General features: G+C 44.4%; 2 protein-coding genes across 7 annotated transcripts in view; one reads left to right on the top strand and one right to left on the bottom strand.

Annotated features, from left to right (window-relative positions):
- The window catches only part of RPS6KA5 (ribosomal protein S6 kinase A5), a 153,854-nt gene extending 147,311 nt beyond the window's left edge, over window positions 1–6,543 (bottom strand). For all 3 annotated transcript variants that reach the window (XM_033951033.1, XM_033951035.1, XM_033951034.1), the window contains exon 1: window positions 6,168–6,543. In XM_033951033.1, coding sequence (XP_033806924.1) covers window positions 6,168–6,225 — 58 coding nt within the window. In that variant the 5' untranslated portion in view covers window positions 6,226–6,543. The remainder of the gene's footprint in view (window positions 1–6,167) is intronic.
- Window positions 6,544–6,773: 230 nt separating this feature from the next.
- The window catches only part of DGLUCY (D-glutamate cyclase), a 125,920-nt gene continuing 108,885 nt past the window's right edge, over window positions 6,774–23,808 (top strand). For 3 of the 4 annotated variants that reach the window (XM_033951029.1, XM_033951028.1, XM_033951026.1), the window contains exon 1: window positions 7,059–7,169. The gene's annotated coding sequence lies outside the window, so the exon portion shown is untranslated. The other variant, XM_033951027.1, reaches the window with a different exon arrangement.

The raw sequence follows: 23,808 nt of genomic DNA, 5'->3' as shown, positions 1-23,808 counted from the left end.
TAAAACTACTAGGACTAGGGGGCATGCAATGCAGTTAGTAAGTAGCAGATTTAAAACAAACTGGAGAAAATATTTCTTCACTAAGGGCCTCTTCTATTAAATGGTGCTAGCAGTTTTTTAGTGCGGGGAGCCGAGCTAAATGGCCTGCGCTGCTCCCAATGCTCAAAGAGTTCCTAAGAGTGTTGGGAGCTGTGCGGGCCATTCGGCACGGCTCTCTGCACTAAAAACTACTAGCATAGTTTAACAGAAGAGGGGGCAAATCGGCTAGCACGCCTTAGTAAAAGACCCTCAATGTAATTAAACTCTAGAATTAATTGTCAGAGAATGCTACCATTGGGTTTTTGCCAGATACTTGTGATCTGGCTTGGCCACTATAGAAACAGGATACTGGGCTAGATGAACCATTGGTCTGACCCAGTATGGCTATTCTTATGTTCCTATGTGGTGAAAACAGTTAGCTTAACAGGGTTTAAAAAAGGGTTGGATAATTTCCTAGAAGTCCATAAGCCATTATTAAGATGGACTTGGAAAAATCCACTGCTTCACTACTTATTCCTCTCATAAGAAGCATAAATTCAATTTTATTCTTTGGGATCTTGCCAGGTACTCGTGGTCTAGGTTGGTCATGGTTGGAAATAGGATACTGGGCTTAGAAACAAAAACATGATGGCAGATAAGGCCAAATGGCCCATCTAGTCTGCCCATCTGCAGTAACCATTATCTCTTCTTCTCTCTAAAGGATCTCATGTATGTATCCCACGCCTTCTTGAATTTAGACAAAGTTTTCATCTCCACCACTTCTTCCAGGAGACTGTTCCACGCATCTACTACCCTTTCTGTAAAAAAACATATTTCCTTAGATTACTCCTGAGCTTATCACCTCTTAACTTAATCTTATGCCCTTTCATTCCAGAGCTTCCTTTCAAATGAAAGAGATTCGACTCATGCACATTTACACTATGTAGGTATTTAAATGTCCCTACCACATCTCCCCTCTCCCGCCTTTTCTCCAAAGTATATATACTGAGATCTTTAAGTCTGTCCCCATACGCCTTATGATGAAGACCACACAATATTTTAGTACCCTTCCTCTAGACCAGGGGTACCCACACTTTCTTGGTTTGCGAGCTACTTTTAAAATGACCAAGTCAAAATGATCTACCAACAATAAAATTTAAAAACACACAAAGCACACTGTACTCAGAGAAAATGTTAAACAGCATTTATATTTGGGGTTTTTTTTCAAAGAGGTCAAGGCAGATGACTTTAAAATATGCAATGTCACCTCAGTAACAACTACACAAAAATAGACAAATATACCCTTCTCTTTTATTAAACCGCGAAAGCAGTTTTTAGCACAAGGAACTGCGCTGAATGCCCCGTACTGGTCCCAACGCTCATAGGTTCCCTATGCTAAAAACTGCTATTGCGGTTAGTAAAAGGGGGCCATAGTGCAAAATATAGACAGCAGATATAAATTTAGACACATTTTGATCACTGAATCGAAAATAAAGTCATTTTTCCTACCTTTGCTGTCTGGTGATTTCATGAGTCTCTGGTTGCACTTCCTTCTTCTAACTGTAAATCCAATATTTCTTTCTTTCTGCCTCCAGACCTCATTCCATTCCCCAACCAACATCTCTCTCTGTCCCTCCGTGAGTCCAACTTTTTCTTCCTCTCTCCCTGCCCCCTCCCCTTTCTTTCTTTCTCTCTGCCCCCTCCCCTTTCTTTCTTTAATTTTTCTTTTAAAAAGTTTTATTGAATTTTCACAACGGCAAATACACCAGATAGCAACACAACAACAAAGGTGACCAATTGGTGTTCAGTCTCTTTTATTGTGATGGACTTGACACAATCGTGTTTCGACCCACAAAGGGCCTGCATCAGGAGTCTTTTTATAATCAAATCGTACAAAATCCACAAAAATTCACCACATTCTATTGAAAACTGCAGCTCAAATAACTAGCTTATGCTGCTGCCTGCGGTTAATAGGAAAAGCCAATATAAGGCAATACTATCCAACCCAAAATTTCCGCCTCCCTCTCTTTCTCCCTGCCCCCCTTACTTTCTTTCTCTCTCTTTCGCTCCCTGCCTCCACCCAAGCCACCGCTGCTGATTTCTCCCAGCATCCCCGACGCCAGGACAGGTGCGTACAAGCACCGGGCCCACAGCCTCCCCCCTCCATGTCAATTCTGACATCAGAGAGGAAGTTCCAGGCCAGCCAGGCAGCGATTGGCTGGTCCAGAACTTCCTCTCTGATGTCAGAATTGATGGGGGGGGGGGGAGAAGAAGGCTGTGGGCCCAGCGCTTGTACACGCCGGGCCTGGCATTTGGGAAGCAGGGAGAACAGAAAGCAAAGGCAATGCGAGTCTCGACTGGTCAATCGTGATTAATCTTTTGGGCACCCCTGCACTAGACCAACTCCATCTCTTTTATATCTTTTTGAAGGTGCGGTCTCCAGAATTGTACACAATTTTCTAAATGAGGTCTCACCAGAATCTTATACAGGGGTATCAGTACCTCCTTTTTCCTACTGGCCATATCTCTTCCTTTGCACCCTAACATCCTTCTAGCTTTTACCATTACTTTTTCAATCTGTTTGGCCACTTTTAAGATCATCACATACAATCATACCCAAGTCCCACTCTTCTGACATACACATAAGTTCTTCACCCCTAAACTGTACCGTTCTCTCGGGGTTTTGCAGCCCAAATGCATGACCTTACATATCTTAGCTGCCAAAATTTAGACCATTCTTCAAGCTTCGCTAGGTCTTTCTTCATGTTATTCACAACATCCAGGGTCTGTTTCAGTATGGCAACTTATGTTCTTATTAAATCCATTGTGATTCCATCAAGATTTTACCAGTGAAAAAAGTATAAACATTACTACTCAGCATGCTGCTGAAGGCTCCCAGCTTCCCATGCATGAAGAAACCCCGTTTGCAATGCAATAACTTGTCCAGCACATCTGAACTGTTATTTTTCTTGTTTGATTACTGCATTAAAGAAGATTTTGGTTCAAGAGTTCTGAATCTCCTAATAGTAATGTTCTATATTCTGGTTTAACTTACTGTTAAGCTTAATGTGTCAAACACTTTGCAAGAAAAACTTATTTACAACTAATGCATATTTACAAATAATGTATATTAGTAATTTAGTCCAAAAGTTTTGACACTGGAAAGCAGAGCTCACAATTATGAATTTTAAATTTAAGGATGAAAGCAATAGAACATTAATTGGCCATTAATGCAATAAAAGGCTCCTCAAAGATGTTTCTTATAAAACACTCTTTTCAGCCTTTCCTAGTAACTATGAGGTCATACTGTGGTTCCCTGACACTAACCATTATTTAACCATTTCTGTGAATGATGATGGAGAAACAATGCTGCTTCGGAATGCCCAGCAGGAATGTTGCTTATTACAAGGCAAAGAACAAGCTAGTGAGAGGGTGATAATATAGCATCAACATTTTTATACCAACTGTGAACAAATTTTTGATATATTAATCTCAAATTATAAACCTAATATATTTCAGTACTGTACTTTGCAAAGTGGGCAATTCAGATACATATTCATAAAAGAAATACTGTAACAAGCCAACATGGGAAATCTAGCTGTCACTGCAGCTGACTCTTTGTTGCACCATGCAAAAACTTGCCATGGTTTCATGATTTTCTGCTTTGATACATGTTTTCAGTTCAACATTATTAGTGCTTTGAGACTCCTGACAGAATATTTTTTTTCCCAAAACACAGACATATTGCTTTCCTGCACTATTGACCAAAATGATGAAATTGTTTTTGAACACTAAAAGTTTTAAAATCTAAAATTACACTGCCTCTTACTGAACTTACTGCCTTAGAGGGGCATAATCAAAAATGTGCCCAAGTCTGAGGTTCAGAAACCCAGCAGGAAAATTGTCCATTTTCAAAGCTGTCTATCTTCTATTTTTGAAAATGAGGAAGGTAAAAGTTTTTGTCTTTAGGACGTCTACCTTTTTTGCCCATTTTCAAAAATAAATATGTCCACGCAATAAAGCAAGTTTTGTAGATGTACCCACTAACTACCTTGTCTGATTGCCGCAAAAGGAATCTCCATCTGCTGAACCATTTTGGGGGATTCCTGGCTGCTCAGCTGAGAGGGATTCCCCCTGCCAGGATCAGCTGAGTCACAGAGCCCTACACTCTTTCCCCTGACATCCTCACATCCCGTACCTCCCCAGATATCTCAGCCCCTCCCCTACGTCCCCCTCCCCTCCCCCCCCCCAATCCTGGGTCCCTCGGAACCCCAACCCCCGGTACCTTTGGAAAAGCAAATGGCAGGAGGGAAGCTCACTCATTCCTGCCTACAGGGCCACTTGTGCTGTAATGACTGGGTCTTCCCTCTCTCACTGCATCTTGGGATGCAGTGGGAGGGGCCAAAGGTGTTGATTGGCTCAAAATGCTTCAGGGGCTTTAGGAAGGGGGGGAGGGGGTTGTTGGGTCAGGACTGGCTGCTGCTGCTTCAATGCTTGGATGAGAATTTTTTTTTCTTGCCAGCCATTTTTTTTTTTTTGGGGGGGGGTTGAATACCGGTTAACTGGGATTTACCATATATATAGAACCGTTTCCATTCATTAGCTATGGCATTATCTCATAACATTCTGCAAATGGTATTCTATACTAAGTATGCTTTAATCAGCTCTGTAGAATCATGAGGGTTTTTTTTTTTAAATTTCATTGCTTAACTGAACGTTCATTGTCTTTGATAACTTTTGTTCTTTGTAAGCTCCCCGTGATCTAAACTTTGTAAATCACCTTGATCCTTTATAGGCATAGAGCAATCCACAAATCTTAAATTAGATTAATCAAGTTTTCTGGTCTTGAGATCTTTATCCATATTTTTTATGTTTTCTTTATTGAAAACAGGTTGAATAACTGTTACATTGAGCCTGTAGGAACAGATAGGGAAAATACTTGGGTGAATCTTCATGAAAAGGCAGTTAATCCAAGTAAATAAATAAATTAAAATAAACCACTGCCTTTGATTACTATGCAAGCTTACAAGTCTTGAACAATAGGAAGGGGTGTTAAAAAGTTCTCAGTCCAACCAACCACCTTCCTAAATTCTGAGCTTTATTTTGCCACTGTAGCTGAAAAGAGCACTATCTTATTTCATTAGGTGTCAATCTGCATAAACGAAATTCTATGTTTTTTTGACATTGTTTCAGATCATTGACTGAACCTTATCCAGTCATTCTCTTCTTGGATAGGCTGAGAACTTTTCAGCACCCCCTCCCAAAAGGCCAGCCCATCCACCATCACTGGACAAAACATGTGCTCTCCCTCCCATCCAAACTTATCCCAAGGTGCATGGTACCATAGACTCTTCTTGAACACAAGACTAAAAAAAAAAAAAAAAAAAAAAGGGGGAACTAAAAAACATGAAATCTTCCGCATTTGTGTTCTCCATATTACCGTTTGTTATCTAACGCATGTAAAATGTTGGCAGCTTGGCAACAAATCTCCCTGCGATTAACCCTGGAGGCACCGCCATGCAGAAAGCGCAACGTCTGGGAATAATACTAAATCATGTTTTGTTCTTAGCTAAAATTCCACTCATCTTGCAAAACAGGAAAAAGACCGAAACTTTTGGGACGTCAACAATAATGGAACGCTTTGCTGGATCATTTTACCATCCTAGTTTGGAAAACCAACATAATAACTTGCATTTCTAACAAGAGCAAGAGAAACTGTTTACGCATTTTTGGACGTGTAGAAGCAAAAAAATAAAATAAAATAAAACTTTGACACGGGCATGAGCTGGAGAAACATCGTAAAACATGCATGGCCCCTTCCGGCACACGCAGAACCTGTCTCTCTCTGACAGGCCTATCAGCTGATGATGGCTTTCCTCAAACACTAGCTCAATAGAAAAACAAACATTTTAAAAGCGAGACGATCAAAACGCGTCCTCCTCCCCCCCCCCCCCTGAAATTTAAAGAGAACTGCAACAACAACGCAAAAATAATAATAGCCCTCTGGGGAAACCCCCCCATCCCCCAAATGAAGGGTAGGGAAGAGCCGCCAAGCCGCCTGTGGTGGACAGCGACAGCCCGCGCTGAGCTCGAGCCCTTCTCGCGCCGCCGCATCGCGCGCGGGAAGAGCGTCAGGCGTCGGCACTCACCGTTCTTGAGCTCGTGCTTCACAGTGAGCAGGTCACCTCCGCGGGAAGGACCCTCCATGTTTGTGGTGGTGGTGGTGGTGGTCCCCCCCCCGCCCCCTTTTCTTCTCCTTCACACCCCCAAGACGAGAAATGCCTCTCGACCGGCAAAGACGACTCCGGCTGCTCTCCTCCGTCACCCGCCGCCGAGCGCTGCTCTAGTGTCAACAGTAGTACTCGTAGTAACAGTAGTAGTTGTTTTTGTCGTGCGGCGAATGACAGCACTTTATTTAAAAATATGCCTTCCCAGCACTGGAAGCTACATCGCGCAAAACTTCCACGCTCAGGGGGGGGGGGGCTGGGCCGCAATGCAGGCGACAGCACCTGTTCCTTCCGTTGATTTTTTTTTTTTTTTACCCCCCTCACTCTCTTTCGTTGCTTTCGCCCCCTCCCCCCTCCACTCTTCCGTTCCCAGCGCCGCGTCCGCGCCACAGGATCAATTACCATACGGCGCAACCAACCGCAAAGCTCCACCCCGCGCCCGGACCGTGCCGTTTCCTCGTTGGTCGGCTGAAGACATTCTGTAAACAAAAGGCGGGGAGGACTGAGGGGGAGGGGCCGAGCCTCCGAGACTGGCCTCTGCTGCCGCATGCCCAGGTCCCCCCACTCCCCCTCCATTAGGGCAGCGCGTGGGAAGCCGAGCCTCGCGCCCGCAACCTATCGGAGATTCCGTAGTCGCCTCCCCAAGCCTGTCTGTAAACAGTCCTCAGCTGTTCGGGAGCCCCGCCTCTGCCGCTCCGCGATTGCTCGGGCTGCAACCGCCCGGGAGTATTCGATTGGTCGGCGCTTGCGTGCCCCTGACCAGTTAAAATTAGCGGTGGGGAACTTCACCTGGAGTTCGGAAGGAATCTCTGGTAAATACCGTTGCAAAGTGCGGTTGGGGGGGGGGGACTTTGGAGTTGAGCTAAGGGAAGGTTCCAGCGGTCGAGTGCAATGTTATGGCTGGAGCAGTACGTTAAGTTGTAGGTAGGTGCAGTAATACGTTTGTGTTGGTCTTAGGCCTATTGCCAATGTGAGCGGTGCTCTGTGCTGGCTGGGCGTGGGGTCAGGGTTCCTGCAGAGAGCTTTTGCCATTACAGTTGGGATATGGACAGTTTAGTGTGACCATATGGCTCCAGAAAAAAGGGGACGGATTGAGACATCCGGGTTTTACTTCCATTGAAAGCAACCCTCAATCTGTTCTCCTTACTTCCATTGCTTTCAATGGAAGTAAAACCCGGATATCTCAATCCGTCCCCTTTTTTCTGGAGCCATATGGTCACACTAGATATGGTATTACTGTTGGCCAACACGGTTTTTTTCGGTGTTTGGACAAGGGCAGGCTTCTTAGTAAGGAGTAAAGCTAAAGTAAGGAGGTGTGCCGCCTTTTAACCTTCGCTGAGCATGCATGCAACAACCTAAACTAATTGCTGGGAGTTCCTACTGCTGCTGTGCATTACAGTAAAATCTTAGTTTGTGAGCATAATTTGTTCTGGAAGCATGCTTGTAATCCAAAGCTCTGGTATACTAAGGCTGTTCAAAAAGTATCGGACCTTAAGTTTTCATGCGGAAACAAATAAAGCTAAGGAGGTGTGGTTTGGTGCACATGCTTGAATTTTTTTCCCCGCCTACAGAAGCTGTCGGTTGCCGTCAGACTGCTGATGAGGGAGTCGGTGTAAGCGCCGTCCAATTTTCATTTTTGACAAAATGACAGAAAAAAGTTGAATGCTACTGCGTTAAATTTTTTGTAAAGCTTGGCGATTCCCAAGCGGAAACGATCCGCAAGATTCAACAGGCCTTTGGGGACAAAGCAATGGGCACCACACAGATAAAGGAGTGGTACAACCGCTTCAGAGATGGCCGCACATCGGTGGAGAGTGAAGCATGTTCTGGTAGGTTCTTAACATCCAGAAATGAGATCGTCATTGACCAAGTGAGGACCCTGGTGATGCAGGATCATCGAATCACCAAAGGGTATTACCAAGAGGTTCTGCGTCGCCTTTGTAATGCTGTGAGACGCAAATGGCCGGACCTGTGGGCAGCGGGCAATTGGCAGTTCCATCACAATAATGCACCTGCCCATCCTTCAGATTTAATACAGTGTTTCCTGGCCAAACACAACACACCTGTGATTCCTCAGACTCCCTACTCTCCCAACATGGCTCCGTGTGACTTCTGGCTTTTCCCCAAGCTGAAAATGCCCCTGAAAGAGACCAGATTTCAGTCAAGAGAAGACATCATGCAGAATGCGACGGACCAGTTGCGAGGAATCTCAAAAGAGGCATTCAGCGCTGCTTCCAACAGTGGCAGAACCATTGGAAGAAGTGTGTGGCAGCCCAAGGGGGCTATTTTGAAGGAGATTAGTATAAGATTGTTGTATCTGAATATGAGTATTTTTTATGAACAAAGGTCTGATATTTTTTGAACAGCCCTCGAATGTTTATTAAAATCTTTATATACTGCATATACAGCCACAAAAAGATCAAAGCAGTTTACAATATATTTCAATCAAAACTATGAAGAGAACTTTTTTTAAATAGGAAAGGAAAAAAAAGAGAAATCGAAGCAAATTTCCCCATAGGAAATAATGGAAACTCAGATGATTCGTTTCACAACCCAAAAAAAGTTTTAATACAAAATACTGTACTGTTGTGTGTGCTTGTGTCATGTTTATATTGTTCTCAGTTGCAATGCTTGCGCTGCATTCAGCTGCGCTCAGCAATGCGACGCGTATATGTTTGTACATGTGTGTGGTGCGCATCGACATTCTCGTATTGCAAGACAACGCTCGTTGATCAAGTTAAAATTTTATAAAATGTTTTGCTCGTCTTGCAAAACACTTGCACACCAAGTTACTCACAATCTAAGGTTTTACTGTATTTCTATAGCGGTACTAGACGTACGCAGCACTGTGCAGAGATATGTAGCCAGTCCCTACTCGAAGCAGCCACTCTGTGCGTGCCAAGGTTTGAGGCCATGTGGGGCCAGAGGAAGTTGCTTCTGTCCTCTCTTTACATATTTCCTGAAGTTCTTAATTTAGGGAGCACTAGCCTACAGCTGGGCTGTTCCCATTCCAAGGACTGGATCTGCCACAGCTTTACAGTAGAAGGAGGCCTTAACCTCTGGCTGGAGGAAGCAGCCAGTTGTCAATGCTCATATACCTGGAACAGACTGTCTGAGTCAATCTCCATCACTAGCAGTGTTCAAATCTAAGCTAAAAGCTTAGTTTTTCAAGGCTGATTTTAGCTCCTAACGCCCACAAGATCAGGGGTCTCAAAGCCCCTCCTTGAGGGCCGCAATCTAGTCGGGTTTTCAGGAGTTCCCCAATGAATATGCGTTGATGCACTGCTTTCAATGCATATTCATTGGGGAAATCCTGAAAACCTGACTGGATTGCAGCCCTCAAAGAGGGACTTTGAGATCCCTGCACAAGATACTTATGCCCATCTTACCATTCTCCTTTATGAGAAACTCCCCAACCCCTGTGTGTATTGTTTATCTGTCTAAACTAGATTTATTTATTTAATTTTCTATACCGTTTTCTCAGTGGCGTCGCGAGGTTGAGCGGTGCCCATCTTCCCCGTACCTTTTTAACGTTGGTGCGAGCAACCACCAATTTACGGCCCACATTGGCTTCGGTGCTCTCTCTGATATCACTTCCTAGGCGCAGGTCCTGGAAGTGACATAAGAAAGAGTGCTGACGCTGACACGGGCAGCAAGTTGGTGGCTGCTCACGCCATAGTTAAAAAGGTACAGGGAAATGGAAGGGACATACATGCACGTGGCGTGGGGAGGAAGAAGGGTGCCAGTGCCTTGAGGAAGTTGGTGCCTGGGGCACCCCCCTTATCAAAATGGTATACATGAATTTATTCAAGTACTCGAGCATTTTTCCCTCTGTCCCAGCAGGCTCACAATCTATCTAATGTACCTGGGGCAATGGGGGGATTAAGTGACTTGCCCAGGGTCACAAGGAGCAGCATGGGTTGAACCATTCCGCCACACACTCTCCTTGTAAGCTTTTCTGAGCTTGGACCATCTATTACATGTTAAATGCACATGTACAATGCCGTGTACACCTTTCTGCGCTTTAAAAATGGTAAATGTAAGAATGTCATTGCTTTTAGGGGTTTCCTTTTTTTAAGTTCTTTCTGACCCAATTAAAGGACCTGAGAATGTTTGTTTCCTTATTGCTTGTACCAGACCTGTTTGGATTGCATCCCCTTGTCAACAGATGGAGGCTGAGAAAAAAAGAGTAGAGCTCGCTCTATTCCTCTTATTGAACAGTGGTGCTGCCTTTGGCTCCTCAGTATTTCTCTGGGTACAGACATGTGGCCTCGTGCAGTAACTATGAGGAGACTGCTCTTGAGAAGGCTGTGGGCTAGTGCTCACTAGCCTTTCTGAAGACATAACCAATGCTCTCTGTAAGGATTGTTTAGGTGCGTGCAAACATTTTCTCGTGTGAGTTGGTGAGTTCTAAAAAAAAAAAAAAAATTGTGTAGGCAACAAGTATTTTTAAACCCAACAATTTTCCAGACAGGAGACAGACAGGATATTTCTCTGGGTAAGAGTACATTTTGCTCTGAGCTTTGCTAATTTGGGAGATAAAAGCTAAACTGTAGGTTCCTTTTATAAAGATAGTTTTAGATCTTAAAAAAAAAGCAAACAAGATGCTAGGAATTATTAGAAAAGGGATGGAAACAAGACTAAGAATGTTATAATGCCTCTATCACTCAATGGTGCGACCTCACCTCGAGCATTGTGTTCAATTCTAGTCTCCTTAACTCAAAAAACATATAGCAGCGCTAGAAAAAGTTCAGAGGAGAGACCAAGATGATAAAGGGGATGGAATTCCTCTTGTATGAGAAAAGACTAAAGCGGGCTCTTCAGCTCGAAAAAGAGACGGCTGAGGGGAGATATGATTGACGTCTACAGAATCCTGAGTGGTATAGAATGGGTACTGCATCAAGATTTACAAAGATTAGGGGAGACTCGATAAAGTAATACTTTTAAAACCAATAGGAGGAAATTTTTTTTTCACTAAGAGAATAGTTAAGCTCTGGAATGCATTGCCAGAGGATGTGGTGAGAGCGGTTAATGTAGCTGGCTTTAAAAAAGGTTTGGACGAGTTCCTGTAGGAAAAGTCTGCTGTTGAGACAGACATGGAGGAAGCCACTGCTTGCCCTGAATTGGTGATATGGAATGCTGCTACTATTTGGGTTTTTGCAAGATAATTGCGAGTTGGATTGGCCTCCATGAAAATGGGATACTGGGCTAGATGGACTCTTGGTCTGACCCAGTAAGACTGTTCTTATGTTATGCTCTCAGAGGGGAAATAGGCATATCTCTTGTGTAGCCATTGAAAGTATGCTACCCCCACCCCCCAATTGATACAGGATAATTGATGTCCTGTGGAGCAGTTGTGACCCAGTTTCCCCACCCAGAAATGCAGGTTTTGCAATTTCCATTTTGGGTTGTAAGTCTCGATTTGAGAAGCTCAGCATAGGCCCAGATTCCTGGAGGATAGACTGAGTCCAGGATTGATTTCCCTCCCCCCCTCCTTGGGAATAGACTCACCTGGAGACTGCCAGTGGGTCCCACAGAGAGAGCTATGGACACTACCTTACATATTCCTATAGCACTGTCTTGGATTTGCACTCTTAAGGGTCTGAGGTGATCATATTTCACGCTCTTCCTTCATTAATTTCTAGTGTGTCTGGTTAAAGAGGTGAGTGGAATAAAACGGGTACAAGTGGATCTATTTTTCATTCCGTCAAAAATTACAAAGACTAGGAGACATTTGGTGAAGTTACACGGAAATACTTTTAAAACCAATAGGAGGAAATTTTTTTTCACTCTGAGAATAGTTAAGCTCTGGAACGGGTTGCAAGAGGATGTGGTAAGAGTGGATAGTGTAGGTGATTTTAAGAAAGGTTTGGACAAGTTCCTGGAGGAAAAGTCCATGGTCTGTTATTGAGAAAGACATGGAGGAAGCCACTGCTTGCCCTGTATCGGTAGCATGGAATATTGCTACACCTTGGGTTTTGGCCAGGTACTAGTGACCTGGATTGGCCACCGTGAGAATGGGCTACTGGGCTTGATGGACCATTGGTCTGATCCAGTAAGGCTATTCTTATCACATGCTGCAGTTAATTCATATCATGCCAGTAGAGCATTTGTCTGCTACCGTGCCTGCACCCAAGCTAGGTCATCAGTTAGATAAGTGTAGTCTGCTCTCCCTCCACTTGCTTCCTGTATGTCTGGGGTGGAGAAAAGGAAGCGATATGCAGCAGGTAATAGTGGTTAATGTGGCATGCTAGGATCAGGTGGGCTAGTAGGTACAAGGTGAGAGTTTAGCACCCAGCCAAAAGTGAAATTGGTGGGGCTGTCAAGATTGGACTTTGACCCACACACTACCCACGTAATAAAACCTAGAAACATGATTGCAGATAAAAGCCAAATGGTCTATCTAGTCTGCCGATTCGTAGTAACCATTATCTCTTTCTCTCTCAGAGAATCCATATGCCTATCCCAGACCCTCTTGAATTCAGACACAGTATCTGTTTCCATCACCTCTTCCGGGAGACTGTTCCACGCATCTACCACCCTTAGATTACTCCTGAGCCTATCGCCTCTTAACTTCATCCTATGCCCTCTCATTGCAGTTTTCTTTTTAAATGAAAGAGACTCGACTCATGCACATTTACATTACGTAGGTATTTAAACGACTCTATCATATCTCCCCTCTCCCGCCTTTCCTCCAAAGTATACAGATTGAGATCTTTAAGTCTGTCCCCATACACCTTATCACAAAGACCACACACCATTTTAGTAGCCTTACTCTAGACCGACTCCATCCTTTTTATATCTTTTTGAAGGTGTGGCCTCCAGAGTTATACACAATATTCTAAATGAGATCTCGCCAGAGTCTTATACAGAGGCATCAATACCTCCTTTTTCCTACTGGCCATACCTTTCCATATGCAACCTAGCATCCTTCTAGCTTTCGCCGTCGCCTTTTCAACCTGTTTGGCCATCTTAAGATCATCACATACAATTGCACCCAAGTCCCACTCTTCCGTCGTGCACATAAGTTCTTCACCCCATAAACTGTACCATTCCCTCTGGTTTTTGCAGCCGAAATGAATGACCTTGCATTTCTTAGCATTAAATTTTAGCTGCCAAATTTCAGACCATTCTTCAAGCTTCGCCAGGGTTTTCGTCATGTTATTCACATCATCTGGCGTGTGTACTCTACTCTATTGCAGATTTTGGTATCATCCGAAAAGAGGCAGATCTTACCCAACAACCTTTTTGTAATATACCGTATTTTTTGCTCCATTAGATGCACCTGACCAAAAGACGCACCCTAAATTTAAGAAGAGGAAAACAAGAAAAAAACATTCTGAACCAAATTCTCTCTGCCAGGCTCTGCACCCAACCTCCCTCCCTGCCAGGCTCTGTACCCTGTTCCCCCTCTGGTGGTCTAGTGGTAGGCAGGGAGAGGTCAGGCAGGGTAGTACAGGGCAGGCAGGGAGGCAGGCAGACCTCTATCCCCTCCCTCCTGGCAGCGAGTGAGGCACCAGAAGTAAAAAAAAAAATAAAAATAAAAATGCGCGGGGGGTAGGAGGAGGAAGAGGGCCGGCAAGAAAGGGAGGATAGCAACATTAAAATAAGTTAATGGGGGGGGGGGTCACTTTGCGTATTCACTCCATTAGATGCACCCTTATTTCCACCCACTTTTTTTTGGGTGGGGGGAAGTGTGTCTAATGGAATGAAAAATACGGTAATTTATAAAAATATTTAAAAGAACAGAACCTTGAGGCACAACACTGGTAACACCCCTTTCCTCAGAGCGATCTCCATTGGTCCTGACTCATCCCATTACTTTGGGACCCATCCCAAGGGCACTCAATTTATTTATTAGATGTTTGTGTGGAACACTTTTAAAGGCCCTGGTTAGCACTCCTGTGCCACTTCATGATAAAAATACATAGATGAAGAATGCTAGGCCATTTATCATCTCATAACTGGGTCATGATCTTTCTTGTTAAATTGAAAATGAACACAATAATAAGAATCCTCTTTTCTCGTACAGATATGGGGAAATTTATGACGGCTACATATCTATCTGGCCTTGCATAAGGTTACTATGCTATTATCTAAGTCTACAAATAAATCAAAAGTGAACAGGTTGAATATAAGTACTTCCCTCATTCATTATACCTTTAACAACAGACAGCAGTATATAACCAAAGTAACTGTATCATAATTGTTCTTGCCTTGGGCAATAAGGTTGCATCGTTGGGACACAAGTTGTGCCCTAATATTTTGTAACTCGGATTGAAATTGTTGAACAGATTGAGAGGAACAAATCATGATATGAAGCACTTGGATTGATGAAAGTTGTTTTGAAAGCAGTTATTTACTGTGATCCCCTGATGAAGCTGATTGTGAAACTGGTCCCCATTGGGATTGAGATTTTCAGATAATAGTAGATAAGATTTCAAAGTGTGACTTCATAAAGCTGTTTTATTGTTAATGGAATTCAAGGAGTTTTTCTTGACCCATGATTAAAGTGACCCCATTTTAAGAGGCAGTGCATGTTCATGTGCCATTTAGGGGTGTCTTGAGGTCTTTATCCTTTTAAGTTTGAGTAATGTCTATATAATAATTTTATTCCAGCAGTGTGACTATCCGCCTCTTTTACAAAGTCACGCTAGTGGCTGCCGCACGGCAACAGCCCCAAAGCCCTTTAAATCTCTATGGGCTTCAGGGCCGTTAGCGCAGCTCAGCCGCTTTGTAAAAGAGGCCGTATGTGTAGTTAAACTTGTTAAAAATTCCCCTCATTGTCATTTGATTGTTTAACACTTTTTTTTAGTGGTGTGTTATCCTGTTTTTGTTTTTTGTGGACTGAATGTCCAATTTCTGGCTTTTGAAAATTGTGATTTGGATTTTTTTGGATATTTTTGAGATGTCCATACACTTTGAAAATGAGCCCCTTAACTATCACGTGATATAACCTTTGGTGTGAAAGTGGACCATATAGTGGTCCTCAGGGGCAATGGAAGGGACTGCAGCTTTTTAATATATTTATAAATGATCTGGAAAGAGAGGAATAATTTTGACCCCCCCTTTTTTTTTTTTTTTTTACTGAGCTACGGTAGAGGTTTCTACCGCCGCCTGGAGCGCTAAATACTTCGATGCTGGGCCAATGCTCATAGGAATTCTATGAGCATCAGAGCAGTATTGGAGCATTTAGCGCTCAACACAGCTTAGTTAAAAAAAGGGGGTGGTTAGTGAGGTAATTAAATTTACTAACGATACAAAGTTATTCAAAGTTGTAAAATTGCAAGAGGACCTTGGGAGACTGGGTATCAAAATGGCCGATGACGTTTAATGTGAGCAACTGCGAAGCAATGCATGTAGGAAAGAGGAACCCAAACTATAACTACATGTTTCAAGGTTCCACTTAGGAGTCGCTGCCCAAGAAAAGGATCTAGACCTCATTCTTGATAATACTTTGAACTATTTGTTCAGTGTGCAGTGGTGATTAAGAAAGCAAATAGAAATGAGTAAAATAGCGTGATAGCTCTGTTAATCCACTTTTAAAGGTACGCGTAATATATAGAGCAGGGGTCTCAAAGTCCCTCCTCGAGGGCCGCAATCCAGTCGGGTTTTCAGGATTTCCCCATTGAATATGCAGGAGATCTATGTGCATGCACTGCTTTCAATGCATATTCATTGGGGAAAACCTGACTGGATTGCGGCCCTCAAGAAGGGACTTTGAGATCCCTGATATAGAGTGAAATGGTGTGGTGGCCATATTAGTCCTTTTTTTCAGGGTAATATGTAGAAATAAAACAAAAAGGGGAAAAAATACAATTTTTTACTGGACTAACTTACCCCCTCTTTTATAAAAGTATAGTACATGTTTTAGCGCTTAAGCAGTGGTGGTAACTGCTCAATTCTATGAGCGTCAGAGCAGTTACCACCACTGCTGGCGCTAAAACATGCGCTATGCTTTCATAAGAGGGGATTAATGTGGGTTTACCTTGGAGAGCTAATCATAAACTTTCTTCCTCGGATCAGAAATAAGTGATATATAGAAATAAAACAAAACATAAAGGAAAAAGTGATACTTTTTTTTTTGGTTTTTTATTGGCCTAAACATATATTTTTTTTATTAGCTTGCAAAGGTAACCTTTCTTCAGATCTCAAATATATATTCTGCTATTTGTCACCATTTTCATAATTAAAACATAAAAGCATTTCAATGACAGCCTCACAGGAAGAGGTGGGTAAAGTGAGAAACAGGGAGATGAGGGTGACAAAGCAGTATAATTTTATGGTTTGTTATGTGATCTTTTGTTAAGTTCTGTCTGGCTATTCTCTTTCTGAATCCAAATAAGAGTATTATAAGGGTAACAGAGCCTCTCTTGAATATGCTGGGCAAATGGGAAGCAAGTTTACTAGGACATGTTTTACTAGTAGGAATTAATATTTAAGCATCACTATATGATACTGCTAAGTATTAAGTACTAGATTCACTAAGCAAACCGATCCTGTACAGATCGGTTTGCGACCCGATTTTACTCCGGCCTGATTCACTTACCTCTCTGCCGATCCGTGCATGCAAATGAGGGGAACAACATGCAAAGTAGGCAGGGACCTGATTCACTAAAGAAATCTAGCAAACTGACTAGGCTGGCTGATCAACACAAGAAGCGACTGCTGGGGTCCTTTCTGATTCTCCAGCTACATTGCTGCCCTGAATATTTATCTCTCTGTCCCGAATCTCTCCTGCCTGCCGCCCTGCAATGCAGAGTTCTCGTGTGCATATTCATTGTAGCTATCATGAAAACTCAACAGGCTAGAGGTCCCCCCAGAACAGGTTTGGGAGGCACTGCTCAAGACAAAGGGTAAACAGTTCAATGTTTAAGAGCCCCAGGAATTTCAAGATATCCACAATGAATATGTAGGAGACAGATTTGCATACCATCTCATGCATCTTCATTGTGGATATCCTGAAAATGTGACCTGCCTGTGGCTCTTGAGGACTGGAATTGCCTACTCCTGCTCTCAACTGTGATCATCAGCCGTTCACGTCCCAGAGTTACTCGTTTGTAGAGGTTGTGTGCAACTTTGCATTTCACATGATTCTTTTATACACCCGTTAAAGACTCATAAGACTCCTGAGGCAGGCCAGTTGGGCCGAAACATGTGCATGTCGGGTCGTTGAGTCTTTGGATATACACACAAGATTTTGAACCAATAAAGGCATTTGAATTTATCAGATGAGTTGAAGGACACTATTTTAGTGCTCACCTTTCTGATTAGGACAATTCCACTTTGTTCTTTTGCTTCTGAGTTTGTGGTTTTGTTTTACTTGCTGTGCCTCCAGGAAAAGGAGGACAGATTGAGATATCTGAGTTCTACTTCCATTGAAAGCAATGGAAGTAAAACGCGGATCTCCAAATCCATCTCCTTTTTCTCAAGCCATATGGTAACCCTATCCAATAAATATGAATATGAGATATTTGCATGCATTGTGTCCCATTTTATGCAAGATATGCAATGAATATTCATTGTGGATATCTTGAAAAACAAGCTGGCTTGGGGTTCCCCGAAGACCCTGTTCTGGTATAACCATTAGTCTAGGTGTTCTCAGCCCAGTACTCGGGACACACCTAACCAGTTAAGTTATCAGGATATCTACAATGAATATGCATGATATAAATTTGCATGCACTGCTTTCATTGTAAACACATCTTATCCATATTCATTGTATTTCAAAAACCAGACTGGCTTGGTGTGGCTGAGGGCTGGGTTGAGAACTCTGCACTAGTCACATGCCAAGAAGAATTGTTTTTGTTGTGGAAATGGTTTTGTTTGGGGGGGGGAGTTTCCCAAGGTAACCTGGAAAGATCCAAGCAATGGGCCAGATTCACTAACCTTCCCGATCAGGCCCGATCTGAGCAGGTCTGACGAATTCACAAAAGACAAATATGCAGATGGGGTGATAGGAGGAATGCCCCCATCTGCCTGTCCGGATCGTTGGTGTGCAATCCCCGTGTAAACGCACACCATCTGCTTTCCCTGCAGATGGTCTGCGCATACGTTTTGTGTCGTTTTTTTATTCGGGCCTGACTCTCCTGCTCCTATCTCCGCCGGCGGCAGCATCTTCCCTGCAGTGCAAGCCCGTGGGTTTAAAGCGGGACTTCACTGCGGCGTGCAGCCCCACTTTAAACCCGTGGGCTCGCACTGCAGGGAAGGCTGCTAATACTGATTTCTGCTAGATGCAGCATAATTGGAAGTCAGGGAGCCAACAGGCACTGCTCTCCCCCCTGCCCAAGGGCTTCTGCAACCCCTAGAACAGGCAGTGAGATCGGAGCAGCAGACAGCAGGGCAGAGTGGCAATGGAGCAGGAGAGTCGGTAGAGAGGTTTGCGACTGGTCCGCAGCAGTTGCTTTAGGAGTTGATCGGCCAGCCCAGTCGCATCAAGAATTTTGGTTTGTGAATCGCTGTCTAACCAACTTTTGAATGTCCCTCTCCTCATTTGCATGCGCGGATCGGAGGATGGTTGGCAGAGAGGTAAGTGAATCGGGCCAGAGGGGAATTAGGTTGCTAAGGGGTCATAAACCGATAGCCCAATATCGCTTTACCAATGCTAAATTGCCACACACTATGAACTTCCTGATCTGTACTCCCAAGAAACCAAAAAGTAGTGTTTTTAAGTTTGTCTTTCTGCCTTTAATGTGATTAACACAAAATTTTACATATAAGGTTTGTCTTTAAGAGCATTTTCTTCATGTCAGCCTGTGGCAGGCTACTTGTTAGAGCATTTCTGTTTTTCAAAAACTCCCTTTTTAATTCAGTTCTGTGAAAGTATTGCAAGAAAATGCCATGATCTTCAAAAGGAAGTGGTGGTAACCTTGTCAGGAAATGGACGACTTAAAGAAAACTGTTAGAAGCCAAGCACATTTGGTTTTCAGTTATTTACTGGAACTCCTTGCACAAGAAGCATTGGCATTAGTACAAGACAGCAGATGGAAAGAAAGGCACAGCACTGTGGTTCTATTATATATATTTTTCTTTTTATTGACTTAATTGTATGCTCGCTTTTATGTTAGAACATAAGAAATGCCTTCACCGGATCAGACCTTAGGTCCATCTTGTCCGGCGACCCGCACACGCGGAGGCTAAGCTAGGTGTTCCCTGATGGACACCTTGTTCACCCGTATCCCTCAATGTGATTTGCAAGAAGGTATGCATCCAACTTGCCCTTGAATCTGAAATGGACACCTTGCAACTATAACTAAACGCGTCCTTTTGGGCAAGTTTCACTTGGGTCAGTCCATTGGTATGGCTGTCTGTGTTTGTCTACACACGCACTTAGATTTGTTTGCATTTGCATTGCAAACACAAACATTCCTTCTGATTAATGGCAGGGAGCAGTATCGGGCTGGCACAGGCCTAGATGCACTAAACAGGGTTGATAAGACTGCGTGGGTCCGCTGCAATCTTATTTTTGACCAATTCCAAGAGAGCGACTTGATGTTCAAACAAGTTTGCATGCAAATGATTGGAGCAGAGGTTCATCGTAATCCCCGTCCGATCCCATCAATGAATCGCTGTGAGAATGAATCTCCCACAATTGTGCAGAGCTGGCAGGGGAAGCCTGAACAGCAGAGAGACAGGGGAAGCCCCAAAGCAACCTCTTGCTACTCAGCTGTTTGGGGCAGGCAACCTCTTTTTATTTTTTTTGTAATGGACACAGATGTGTGTGTTCCATGAACAATATCGTGCTGGCCCCCCTCCCAATCACATCTGTTGCAACCCCCCCCCCCCATGACAACCATGGGTCCCCGAATCCCCCCCCAAAATGACGGCAGCCTCTGCGACAGCAACGCACCCAGAGAGACAAGAGCGATGCCCCTCAGCTCAAGTAACCCCCAGCCCTCTGCCTCATACCTAGTTGTAGAAGCTGGCAAGAGAGATGCCCACTCCTTCCTTGCTAACCGGAGGGGGTAGGCATCATAAACAAGGTAAGGGGGAGGGTTGGGGGGTTGTCGGAGACACAGGGGAGTGTCAGGGAGGGTTGTGTGGCATTGGGAGAGGTGGGCATCTCTCCTGCTGCTGGGGAGGTGTCATGCAGGGCATTGCTTGCAACAGGAGTGAGTGGGAATCTCTCCCGCTGCTGGGGGGGGGGCATTGCTTGGTAGTGGCAAAATTTTCTAACAGGTCTGAGCTGTCAAGCCTTAATTTCCTGTCAATTCCTGAGCATGTCAGTGCTCAGGCACTGATCAGAAACATAAGACAATGACGACAGCTCAGATCTGTCAGCAAATTTTGGCCGCAAACGTGACACAACAAGGTTAGGGAATCACTTGGCGATTATAGAGAATCACTTGGAGTGCTCATTTAATATTAATGACCTCATTGTATTACATTTGCATGGCAGTATCGGAGACTGCTAGAAAACTCGGGAAAGACCACAGTAACCGTTTAAATAATCCATCGCTAATATACATGTGTGCTAAACCGGCTGGGACCAGTTTAGTGAGTACGTTAAAGGCAGAATTTTGTTTTGAGAATCTGCCCCAGTTTGTTGAGATGGGGGATGTACAACTCAACAGTGCCCCTTTGTGAAAAGACTTGTTCAGGTACAGTGCTAGAGACTGTACCTCCAAAAAGCTATAAACAGGATAATGCCAGTCTAGACGGTGGCTACTAAAATGGGCAGTGGTCTTTGTCATAACTATCTGTCTATACTGTATATTCACTTTGGAAGGCATACGGAAGAGAAGAGCAAATGCAGCTGAAAGCACTGACCGAAACCAGTTGGTGATATTTATCTGGCTAACAGATGCTGCTACCCAGATAACTGTAATAATTGCTGGGGGAAAGGTGTCTAAAGTCGCCAGGAAGAAAAAATGAGTTGGGTTGTGTGTTTTGTTGTTGTTGTTGTTGTTTTTAATTCTGTTAGAACAGTTTGTAATACAGTCATCCATCTCCCATCCTTTTATTTTTTTTTTAAACATATGTTTATTAGCAGTGAAGCAGCACATACATTCAGGCGGCAACAATGCCATAATCTACAAGCAAATAATACAAGGGATACATAAACAGCTGGTAAATGCAAACCAAACCAGAGACATCAGGGATTCGAGAAGGAGCCATGAACAAGAAATACAAGGAAAGTCCCCGCCACAAGGCAGTGCCAACTTCACCTATTTTTACTTACCCCCTCAAATAACCAAATAGACATTCCCCAAGCCCGACTCAAAACCCATGCACACCAAGCACACACATGACAACAGGCACACACCCCCTTTCTCACTAATCCCCCCCACACACAAACACAAGCAAACCTCCCCCCTCCCCCCCAGTCCTAGATAGAGGAGCTGTCGATGAGTATAGAGAAAGAAATAGGCCTACAGATGGAAAATAGAAGGAGAAATAGAGAGAAGGTCACCCAGGTAAGCAGAGGGCTCCCGAGAACCCCCAAAGGGGGTCTTCTCCTCTGGACCAGAAACTCACAATTAGCTGTCACCGGGTACTGGCTCTGGAGCAGAGATCGAGCGCAACAAGCCTTCCCACAAAGCCACATAATATCTTTTATCACAGTTGGAAGATCCCGCATACCACTGGCGTTCAAAAGTGGCCATGTCCCGCAATTTGGCATGCCACAACGCAATAGGAGGAGGGGCCTCAGAAATCCAACTAGAAAGAATTGCTTTCTTAAGCACTAAGAATACATTGTAAAGGAAGCGCCGCTGGGGGACAGACAAACCCTGTTCAATAAGTGGCTCCTGCAATCCTAGAAGTAAAACCCCATAGTCCCATTCCACCGACCGTTGAAAGATAGCCTCCAACGTGGCCAGCACCCCCCTCCATAGGGTAAGTTTAGAGCATTCCGAAAATGAGTGGAGGTACGTACCTGGCTGGCATTTGCATTTAACACAAGAGGCATCATCCTAGAGTCCCAAGCTGGCTCCCCGCTGTTGGGTTAAGTAATATCGGTGCAGAATCTTAAATTGAGTGTCCTGATACTCAACAGATTTAGTGAATGCAAAAAGGGTGACAAAACACTCCTGAAACTGATGCTCATCAATAGATACACCCAGATCTCCCTGCCAAACCTCTCTTACACTGGATATACCTACAGTGGGACTCGAGAGCTTCAATAGTTTATACCAATGTGAAAGCTTATTCATAGAGGCCGGGGTGGAGAGAAATTGTGTGTCGAGCCCCCCAAGCGCCCACGCTCCTGGACATCGGTTACGTTCTGCCTCCCAGTAATGGCGGACCTGAAAGTAGGAAAACAAAAGGTGATTGGGGAGGCCCACGTTCGCTGAACCTGGGAGAAAGAGGGAAAAGTCTGGGGATCCAACTCAAGCAGCTGCGCCATGACCGTGCAACCCTGGGCCGCCCAACCTCGAAATGCTGAATAACCCCAGCCCGGTTGAAAGTTGGAATTTCCCAGGAAACGAAGAAAGGGAGACACCGCGGGACTAAGCCCCTGTCGGCGCCTCCACCTTCGCCAAGCCTGCTGTAAAGGCCACATGAATTGCATCTGAACTCTGTACCGGTGAGAGGGATCGGATTGGGAGTGGAGCATATTCATGAACTGAAAAGGACGAGTCCAACCCTCCACCCATCCCGGTGGGGAATATCGTTCACAGCCCGAGTACCCCTCATGTATCCAGCGCAGAAGCACAGCCACATTGTAGAGATGAATGTCAGGGACATTCAGCCCACCAGCAGACTTATCCAACATCAATTTCGCCATACTGATTCGCGGAGCCTTGTAACGCCAGATAAACTTAGAGATAAGCGATTTGAACTTAAGTTCCTCCTTGCGGCGCAACCAGATTGGGATGGTCTGTAAAGGGTATAACATTTTCGGAAGCATAACCATTTTGACTAGCGCTATCCTGCCCATCAGGCCCAACGGCAAATCCTTCCAACGCTGACATAGCTTGTTAATCTCCTCCAGCGGCCGCAGAACATTTTCCGCATAGAGGACGGAAGGCTGTGTGCTTAAGAAGACGCCCAGATACCTCATAAGCGCCGTCGTGGGCGGAATAGCCAAGAGCGCGTGCCATGGCTCCGGCGGGCCCCCAGACAGCAGTAAAAGTTCTGACTTAGAGCAGTTCACCTGAAGGCCAGAAAGCAACCCAAAGGCTCTCACCACCGCGAGAGCTGGATCCAGATGAATGGAAGCCTGATCTAAATACAAAAGGATATCATCCGCAAACAAGCTGATTTTACACTCGTGGTCCCCGACTCTCACCCCCCGGAAATGATTACATCCTCTAATTTTGATGGCTAATGGCTCCATGGCCAGCAAGAATAGTAAAGGGGACAGGGGGCAGCCCTGCCGAGTGCCTTGTTGAAGGCCAAAACGGGCCGTCAAACTGCCATTGATTAATAAGCGGGCCTGCGGGTCCACATACAACGCCTTCACCCAAGCCAGAAAGGAGCCTTGAAATCTGTACTGCTCCAAAGTCCAGAAAAGATATTCCCAGGAGATGCTGTCAAATGCCTTTTCCATGTCTAATCCCGCGATAGCTGAATGGCCCCCGCGTCCCGCATGGATCCGAATGGCTCCCAGCACTTTCAT

This window comes from Geotrypetes seraphini, chromosome 7 (genome assembly GCF_902459505.1).
Source record: "Geotrypetes seraphini chromosome 7, aGeoSer1.1, whole genome shotgun sequence".
Taxonomy (NCBI): Eukaryota; Metazoa; Chordata; class Amphibia; order Gymnophiona; family Dermophiidae; genus Geotrypetes; species Geotrypetes seraphini.
Note: the sequence above shows the minus strand (reverse complement) of the source record. Positions and strands in the feature narration are given on the sequence as shown.